At 38.1% G+C, this 10,704-nt stretch overlaps 1 protein-coding gene across 1 annotated transcript; it reads left to right on the top strand.

Moving 5' to 3' along the window:
• The first annotated feature begins 7,097 nt into the window (after positions 1 to 7,097).
• Positions 7,098 to 9,645, top strand: LOC139739123 (terminal nucleotidyltransferase 5C-like). The gene has a single exon (XM_071649743.1). The coding sequence runs from the start codon at positions 7,199 to 7,201 to the stop codon at positions 8,546 to 8,548; it is 1,350 nt and encodes a 449-aa protein (XP_071505844.1). The 5' UTR covers positions 7,098 to 7,198; the 3' UTR covers positions 8,549 to 9,645.
• Positions 9,646 to 10,704: the final 1,059 nt, after the last annotated feature.

The following is a 10,704-nucleotide window of genomic DNA, read 5'->3' as shown; positions in this document are numbered from 1 at the left end:
TCTCCAAGCAACTGGAATTTTCCAAACTGGTTGCTAACACTGCAGGCACCATGCTGATGACAACGTAATGGAGACAAGTCTCGTAGGCGAAATCACGACTTTAAGGCACAGATTATCGTCTGTAAAGGGCGTTCTGCGAGATTTCCATGAATAGATAGGGGAATTGTGTTATTCTCCTTTTGCCCCTGAGCAAGAGTCAAGTTGTGGCACACTTGAAACCCAACGAAAACATCTATTTTGGGTCAGGTATTATAAATCGGAAATCATTTCCTCACTTTAGCATCATCGCATCAAGTGGTGCTTAAAATGTATTTTTCTTTAAAGTGCATCGATGATCACGATATCTGCTCCGTGGATTATGTCAATGGTGTATTTCGTGATCCCGACGGTAAATACCTATAAGCTTTTGATCAGTTTAGAAGGAAACAACGGAAATCCACCAAGACGATTTCTCCAGTTTTCATATTCAATTTAGTGTCATTTGATGTGCCCATGGTTGTTATGAACCAAACACGCTTAAACATGCACCTACCGTGTGACGCACGCCCAATATACACGTAATGATAGCAGATGTTGAGTTAAGTTATATCACGGTCATTAATGAAGGTTATCGATTGTAAATCAAGAACCGATTGGATCGGAAATGGGTTTTATATTTTGCTGGCTTTTCTGGAGAAAATAAGTTTGTTCAAGTAAACATTTTGCAGCCGAAAGAAGGCCAATGAAATTTGAATCCCCACCCCCCCCCCAAAAAAAAAAAAAATCTTCACACTGTTGTGTGTACATGCAGAATCTATACCTTATTGCAACCCATTAGCAGTGACAGAAACATTATGTCTTTATAACTTTAAGATACACATATCATGCTATGTATAGAGGAAGAGACACTATAAAATTCTCATGTTTCCGTTCAGCGTTATCTTTTTTTATGTAGGTCTTAGCATATGGGCAGTACGGATTACTGTATATTATTTTTGTTGCCTGTGTAAGTTGTTATGTGATGTAGGTCTTAGCATATGGGCAGTACGGATTACTGTATATTATTTTTGTTGCCTGTGTAAGTTGTTATGTGAGCTTTTGAAGCATTAATTTCTTTATTCATGATTCCATGATTTTTAGTGCTGAAGGATAATCCCATCGTGTCTTAGGAAACAATTTTGTTTAACGATATCCTTAGGCTGCAATCCCCCTTTCTGACATCTATTTTCGTGCCAAGGTTTGCACGGCGCCGTGGGTCAAGATTGAGAGAATGTCTGCCTTAAAGCAAACGCTGTGAAATGCGCAGTTCATGGCTGGGTCGTGACGATTTTGACGTCAAACTTGCCATGCTTGCGTAGGTGGTTAATCCAACGGGGAAAATACGGATACAGGCACACTGCACATCAAACATAAAGCAAAATGCACTATTTGCAACAAAATGGGAAACATATATTCATTTGATTACAGAATCATCTTAGACGAAAACAACAAGAAGAGAAATATAGAGCTATTTTAATAACTGTATCAACGTGTAAACAACAGGTGCTGAATCCCAAATCATCTTGTCATCTAAACACAGTTACTTTAATATTCATGTATTATTGATAGCGCAGACGGAACTATTTTCATCTGCACTTTCGGTGATGCCATCCTAAGGAGGAGCGTAGCTCGTTACTTCGGCAAATGAATGAATGAATGAATGAATAGATGGGCGCACGTTGGTTGGTTGTGGTTTCCCATGGTGACGCCGCGGCATCACAACTCCCAAGCCAGTCTTGGATGCTGTTGTGTGGGTGTATGAAATGCGTGGGCAATGTTTACTACTCATTCTAGGAGAGTATGAATGGAAGTGGTCAACGAATAGATAGAATTGTCTTACAACGTGTGGGAGCTTCTAGAATCACGTGGGCGACAGTAAGCGTCGCACGCGGTCTTCATATCTCCCGTAGATGATGAGTTATTCTATTTCACACCTTGGCAGCTCAGGATGGTCGTAGTCATTGCTGATGGTGAAAACGATGTTAAACCGGTATCTGATGCTGTCATCTGACTTTTCCATGACGTCAGATTGCTTAAACTTGCGCAACGCTATGTCAACAAGAAGGCGTTGAACTATCAAACACAGCAATAATGCAATATATATATATATATATATATATATATATATATATACAATTTATATATATATATATATATATAATTTATATATATATATATATATATATATATATATATGTGTGTGTGTGTGTGTGTGTGTGTGTGTAAATCACATCAAAGTAAAAACATTGACATTATATTCAAATGAAAGTATGGTACTCGTATTAATGAACGTTTTCAAACAATGGACTGTAACTTTCCGTAAATATCAAACATTTACATCATCTCTGAAGCATTATAAAATTTTCATGAAAATAAATATCCCATATCCAGTGTGTTCTCGACATTAAGGCCTTACGCATCGAAGAAACCAACCTTGATATAAACAGACACACTACACCACGTGTTGGTTGTCATGGCAACGTTACTGTATGGCAGATATGACATCAGCAGTGATCGAAGGTCGCTGCGTGTGTTCCAAAAGATACTCAGAAGAGTAAGCAACAGTATACATTAAGTGGGATTTCGCAACCGACTATAATGATACTCGATCTCGACTGCGATCGTCGTCAGGGAGGAAACGGGCAGCAGGAATATAATCATGAGCCATACGGACAAATTAAGAAGGAAGAAGATTCAACAATGATTAACCCGTTTTGTGGTGCATATAGATGTGAGGTACAATCATGGTACATATTCACATTGCTCACGTTCCTTTTGTCTTTGTAAAGGTACGAATTGGCGACAAGACGTAACAATTATGCCCTCCATAAAAGTGCTCATAGGTGTCATACAAATCATCTTTTACAAGCTGAATTGGATATAGGTGAGAACTTAATGCGCACGATATATTATATATAATTTATATATATATATATATGTATATATATATATATATATATATATATATACATATATATGTATATATAATGTGCATAAGTTTAATGACACCTACACAATGCAGAAAACATTTATTTTCCAAACTTATGTTAGTTAGAATCATCGTCGATAGGCCTATTAAACATTATCATCTCAGCGCAGTTGCATTGCAAGCCGTCTCGTTTACATGCTATTGAAGACAACTTCGTCTTTTTCTTCTCTACTGTGGTATCCCCTAGAACACCATATAATAAACTCAAACTACAATCATTTGAAAAATGGGGGGAAACAGTCTTGAAAGACACTTTCTGACCATTCTGAACGGATGTTTTCTAACGAAAAGTGCATGTCCACTTTCAGCTCGAGTAACTTACCAAACTCGTATACGTCAGAACAACACCCATGCAGGCATTATAGTATAACGTGTTTTTTTTTTTTTCGTTTATTTCATTTACCAAAGGGGTAAGGGCTTACTATATGAGGTTTAAACTATATACTGTGATACGTGGATGATAGATGAAAAAGAAGGTGAGCATTATACACAAAGAAATAATGAGTACTCAGGCAATTACAAGTATACAAAAGTGAAATTTTACATACTTTTCCAATATTTCATGGCTCAGTATTCTATATGAAAATGATGATCATGAGATATTGTATTTTATAAGCATTGTATTTTTTTTGTCAAATAAAAAACAAACAAACAAACCAAGTAAAAATATTCCTGTCCCAGCGTGATTCTACAGTCCATCTCTAATCTTTTGTGAGTATATAACGAGTGACTGTTAGAGAAAAGAGGAAGTGGTTTCTACTGAAATCAGGAATAAAATGAGTTAATTTTTCCACTGAAAGACGAGTCAACAATGATTTATGTAATGATACTTATGTCATTCCACTTTTATAGGTATGGCAACGCACTGGACAAGGAAAAGACCGCAAAAAGAACCATACACGCACAATTTATATGAGACCGTAATTAATCATCTAAACTTCTATTACACGCGTCTACTAAAGGGACGCAGAAAAAATTACAATATTTCTTTTTGCATTAATTGTTTGAAATCGCATTGTTTTCTTTTATTCGATTTTGTATACATTGACTCGCTCCCCCTCTGATTCCACTGTGCTTATTGCGGGGGCGTTCAGTGCGCGGGAAATCGGTCAGAGCATGTGCAGTGGTCAGAGGGTGGTTCTGCGACCTCTTGAATTGAAATACTTTTCCCGGAAGTGCGCAGTTTGACCGGAGAGATGAATTTCCTCATTGACTTCATAAGCAGCCAGTAGCAACGTCTTAATTTGATAAAGTATTCTGTCTTCATAATATTTCTTGGAAGGAACTGATAAAGATAAACACTTTAATGCTTTTTTCTCGATGATTAAAAACCAAATTGGATATACGATGAGTGTTCATGGTTTGTGCACTCACTATATTGACTTTGTTATTAGTATGTACAAATGTAAATTTTCTTTCGGTATGTGACGTGGTTTTTTAACAACATTGCCTTATCCAATTTCAACTGTTGAATGTGACATTATTGAATTCTAAAATGCTCCAAATGTGTCTGTTGTCAATATCCCTATACTCTGCAGTTAATACAGTTTCCATTCTCTCAAATCATGTTTGCGTTCTAAAAGGAAAATAGTCGACGGAGATGATTTAGAAAAAAAAAATTGTACATCATCTATAACTGTCCAAATAGCATATTATACAAACACCACTGATCTCTGTAGGTATAACGATCGGTGATTACCCTATACATGATAACTGATACACGTAGATTGTTGCGTCTTATTTGATTACGCCCCCTATCGCACGATGCACTTGAGCACCTCAAACAAACCGTGCACATGTGATGCAAAATTAATGCATGTTAACTTAATTGTGCTCATTTATGATACGCTGATAATCAATCTTCTGTCACCAAATGAATATCTAAATACGTACCATATATTTTATAATGTTTTCTTTTTTTCTACTCTCCTTCAGATTATACTTAGATACGCCCCATGCACCCCCGCAAAAAAAATTCCAAATCAAGATTCCGTCGATGATGTCATCCCTCCATCAATGCTAAATTAGTAATTTGATTAACAAACAACGTTAGAACGCTCCTTTTCCAAAACTGCGCATAGCTTGGATGTTTCCATACTACTAATATTTAACGAGAGACATTGCAGGGAAACACAGAAATTCAATATGCTCAACCTTTAAACAATAAAGTTATTATAATCATGTCTCAACCACGGGAAATTGCATTCCAATGTCTTTTGTTAATGATTATGATGGGAGTTTAGCAAAAATAATCATATGTTGTCTCAAAATTCTGGCTTGGAAGTTCTTTTTATTTTGGCGTATCCTATAGTGGCAAAAAAAAAAATAATATGAAAAATGCGGCACACAGTGAGATATTCATTTGACTACGTAAATGATGAGGTATTAAAATCGACACAAGTCGACATGCACTTGCATCGAACAACGCATTAAAAAAATCTAGCCACCCTACCCCCCCCCCCCAAAAAAAAAAAAACAGAAAGAAAGAAAGAAAGAAAGAAAGAATGAAATCAATACAGACACGGAATGAAAAAAAAATATGTGTATGTTTTTATTTCACATTGATTTTTATGATTTTTATGCAGAAAACAACCATGACAATTATGACAATAACTGTATGTGTGTGTTTTGTGTGCGATCTATGTAGGTGGGGTGTGTGTTCGTGGGTTACGAAACAACGTTAGCCAGTTTAGAAGGTAAAGGAATGGTAGGAAAGAAGGAGGGTGGGGAGAAGCCGAGAAGGGCTTATAATCCAGGATAGGAAGAATAATTATCATTATAAGGGCCTAATGTTTAGGGAAGGGAGAGGTTCTCGTTTGTTTCGTGATATTGATTCTCATATCATTCAACATTTGTTTTATGCCTACAAATGCTTTAAAAGGCCGCACTTAGAAAGTGTTTTTTTATCATATAGAAATTATTTTGATAGCTAAATGATTAAAAAAAGGTTTTTTGAGTAGGCCTATAGTATGTATGCATATGGGAGGGGGAGGAGGGTCATTTTTAATGAGACTTCCCTCGCAACTGTTTATTGTATAATTCTTTGATATGAGAAGTTGTGTGTGTTTTTTTTTTTTATTTGATTTGTATATTTTAGTGCATTCAAGTGGGATGTATAATTGTATGTAGATGAGTGGAATGGAAAAAAAAAATGGAAACAATAAGTATATGATATGTATCTATATATAGGTTGAAATACCCCGCAAATAGGATTGAGCGATGACTCATGACCGGGTGGAAATCCTCGATGAAGGAAGATAACAAGATTTTCCATTGCAGAAATTTCATTTCCATTACCACTGGTTATGCAATGGCTTCAATATTTGGGGAGTGTGCCAGTTGCCGACGACTTGCACAATCACCATTCAAAGCATGGGAGCTGTTCCGATTACATATCACCAAGGGATACTACAGCTGCCCAATCACAACTCACTTTTTAACTCGACCGGACCACTCGTGTAAGGTAGATTTTACATGGGAAAATAACCACTGGCTGTCCCCTGCATAAATTTTCTGCTATAATTTCAGTAGATTTATGTTAAACCTATAAACATATGGAAGTATGGGTCCCTAGAGTGTTCTTCGTGTCTCGAGAACTTATGATAGTTCTAACGTTCGGACCAGTAGGCTAATTTGTCTGAGACAATCTTTTATGTTAATTTACGTCCCCATGTTGCAATTCATGTGCGGAGGGATATTATTGACTTGCTCGGGCAAGTCCCAGCTGGAAAATTACTTCTGTGTCACGCATCGTACCAAATACGTACGTACGACGCTGCGTCGCGATTGCACGCACGTCGAACAGCTGTTAGGCCGACCAGTCCCATAACACATAATCTTCACATTGAAGTTTGTTCGTGCTATTCGTGAACTGTGTGATTCTTCTCTGCGCCATAGCTGTCCGTCCATCCCAGCCATCTGCTGCATACATGCGACACAGCCATCGGGCATTACTATCAAAACAGCAGTAGGAATCTTCGCGAACGAACGTGTGTGAGAAATCTACGAACCAAACAGCTGTGACTGAACGCCGAATATAAATGCTATATAATTATTGTAAGTGAGGCTGAAAGCCGTTTTAGTAGTCAGTTCCGAAGCTTGAGATAACTACATTTTGTCGGTGCAAGCAAAGTCTGAACATTCCGACTGTACGTGCATTCAACTCGGAGAACTGGTAATCCGATTTTCACCATGGCTTCCATCGAATCTGCGGCTCGATTCCAGGTTCTGAGTTATCCGCAGGTTCGACGCCTGGATGGAGTACTGAAAACCCCAGTGAACGTTCACGGTAGGGGTAATTTTCCAACTCTAGAAGTGACTCTTTTGGATTTGGTGGAGAATGTTCGCGACAAGCTTGAAGAAAATGAAATTGATGTGCGGTGCATTCGACTCAACGGGGGAGCAGCCAGTTTCGTGCTCAACAGCGCCGCCGAGGACCAGTCCTACAACGATTTGGATTTGATATTTGGAGTTGACCTGTCTAAGGCCGAGAATACAAGTATTATTCGAGATGCCGTCTTCGAATGCCTGCTCGATTTCTTACCCGAGGAAGTCAGTAAAGAGCGAATGAATGCTTGTACTATGCAGGAAGCCTACACAGAGAAAATGGTGAAGATATACAATGAAAATGACAGGTGGAGCCTCATTAGCCTCCTCAACATTGCTGGTGAGAATATCGAGCTGAAATTTGTGGACCAAATGAGGAGACAGTTTGAATTCAGTGTCGATTCTTTTCAGATTGTTCTTGATTCACTCCTCTTCTTCAACAAAATATCTGAAGTACCCATGACGAGGCACTTCTATCCCACCGTGATCGGAGAGAGTGTCTTCGGAAATTTTGAAGAGGCCCTCTATCACTTACACAATAAGCTTATCGCTACACGGAATCCAGAGGAAATTCGTGGGGGTGGCTTGCTAAAGTACTGCAATTTGTTAACTCGTGACTACAGCCCTGCATGCCAAGAGGAAATCAAGCAAATGGAACGATACATGTGTTCACGATTCTTCATAGACTTCTCCGATCTCCTTCAGCAGCAGCAGAAACTGGAGAGCTACCTGAACACACATTTTGCTGGAGACGACGTAGAGAAGTATGAATACCTACTCATCCTTCATAGGGTGGTTGATGCAAGTACTGTGTGCCTGATGAGCCACGAGCGCAGACAGACATTAAAGCTGATTTCAGATCTTGCACAGAGTGTGCAGTGGTCACTGGCCTTCAAGTCGCAACCCAAGAAACCAATGAGGTTATATTCCCAGCTTCCCATGGCATTACACGCGCCAATTTCATTAAACTCATATAGCAGCAACAACAACAGCTGGCACCCTGTGCAGCCGCACATGCATCCACAGTTTCATCATCAGCAGTTTGGACAGAGAAGGCAGCCCATCATTCCATATAGGTCGAGACAGGGCAAATACGCAATGCACAACTCCAGCAATCACTTCACCAAGCCACAATTCATGCCAAGACCCTACCACTACAGGCACGACCCCAATAATAACGTTTCCAGAAGTGTTCAACAAAAGTGGTCGTCATGATGCCGTAACCGATATTTGTGCAAGGCCCTCAACCAAATGAAATGAAAAAACCTCTTTTCTTTGGAGAGAGTAATTCCACTCGATCTTCGTTCGACAATACTTGAAAGTACTACTAGCTCATGCTCTACGTGTCCTTGAATCTTGTGCATGCTGGCTGTGAAATACATGCTTATGTACAGTCTGTGTCAAAGAAAAAAAAATAGTTTGATCTTTCTAAATTTGTGTTTATTCCCTTGTACTATAAATTGGTTACAAGTATGTTGTGATAAGGTACTAGTGACTGACATATGAAGGCTAAACCAGCAATACTTGCTGTGCGCTTTATATAACTTTGGCAATAGATTTCATACTCAAAGCCATTGATTTGAGTACAGAATTTTGTAGACTGCATTGCAGCCCTCTGTGAACTGCAGTCATTTTCATTGTATGCTTTTGTTGTCATCTCAGTTCAGAATGATAGCTTGATTACACATGGTAAAGTCATACAGATGGTGCTAAGATTGCGCAAGTGCATTAAACAGGTCACACTGTAAAATACTTGATTAACTCACAGTTTGTGGCAATAATGAAAAGTATGTGATGAGTTACAGCTGTCTACATGTAATCAGTAAAGTGTTTGATGTTCTGTACAGTCAAATTAGATTGAGCATTGGTGAAAGTATGTTATTTTTACATGTTGATGGAGGTTGATAATTGTGTAAGTGTACAGGGAGTGTACAGCTGTACATTGTAGTAGTCCTTATCTTGATGCTTTGGCATTCTCCTAGTCCCCTTCCTCCTTTGTTTATGATATAGATTGCATGTATAATCCGAGGAAGCAATGGTAATTTTGGATAAAATCGATAACTGCTGTTGAACACATAATTCTCTTTCACAACCAAAGTGAGAATTATCAGAAATGCAGTTTCCAAGTATTGCAAGGTACAACATAAAGGCATGAAAATTGGTTGAATGATGACACAGTTTCTTGCAGTACCAAACAGTAGGACATCATTCCCACATTACTTTAACATGTGCATGTTGAAATTTTCAGTTAGGGTTTGACCTAATGCGTGATCCCTCTATTCAATAATGAGAATGAAAACCAAACACTTTCAATACTGACAACCTCATTATTATATTAATAAAGTACCTGTTATACATTGAGGTGAGGGAGTTGCAGTATAAAGCCTTCTTTTTTAATTAGAATACCCTTGCTCTGAGTGAGAGCTATCATGTTTGCAAACCTCTGTTGAAATTATCAAAAGTTTTGTTGTTTTTGTACTTGATTCCCCCTCCCCCATACCCCCATACTTAAATTCTGCTGACAACTTGAAATGCAGTATTTTTGGTCTTGAAACTTAAAAGACATGATCACAACACAGAGGACTGTTGACAGATCTTCGAGTGCAGATGTACCAGTAGGCCCTACTGTATGTCCTGGTTTGCGGTTGCTCCCCTGGGTATGGCCCCCTGGGTATGACCCAAAGTTTCTAGTTGTGCAATATGCAGCTCTGCTTACAGAAGCCTGAATGCATGACCTTTGGACTCTGTGAAATACATGTACATGCAACTTGGATCTGCAAGAAAAAAAAAAGTGCGTGGGAAGAGTAATAGGCAGAGTGCAGTGTTTACTGTACATGCACTTATCTTTTTTTTTTTTGCTACTGGTAATCTGTTTTCTTTTGAATAATTATCTTGTTCGTCTATCCACTGCGAGGACTATCTTTTCACATAAAAGTGAGTCAGTCTCTTTCCTCATATCATGGTGTTAACATGATTTTACAGTGTACCCAGTACAGCCATGTATAACATTGTACATTTGTATATTATGGTGTAAACTACTACATGCTTCATTTATTTCACATATCGATAGTGTGAAATTGATTTTTTTAAAAAAGATAAGTTTCTCAGATCCATTTTTCTTGAAAGTACTAATGAATTGCATCAGATTTACAATGTTTAAATTTCATCAAGCTCCTGTGATGTTTGTGTAGGGCCTATATCTCTGTCCTCAAAATGGAAATCATATACTGAAAGTGGTACAAACGTTAATGATTAAAGTCACTATCCCAAATACTCTGAAAATCATCTCACGCTCAATTGAAGTATTGTGTTTGACAACTTGTTTTTAGCAAGTGCTATTTATATTCCATACATGAGGAAAGAGCTGTTTT

The sequence above is a fragment of the Diadema antillarum genome, unplaced genomic scaffold (genome assembly GCF_040938485.1).
Source record: "Diadema antillarum isolate AM-2024a unplaced genomic scaffold, OU_Dant_1.0 seq00000783_RagTag, whole genome shotgun sequence".
Classification (NCBI taxonomy): Eukaryota; Metazoa; Echinodermata; class Echinoidea; order Diadematoida; family Diadematidae; genus Diadema; species Diadema antillarum.
This window is presented reverse-complemented; position numbering and strand designations above follow the sequence as displayed.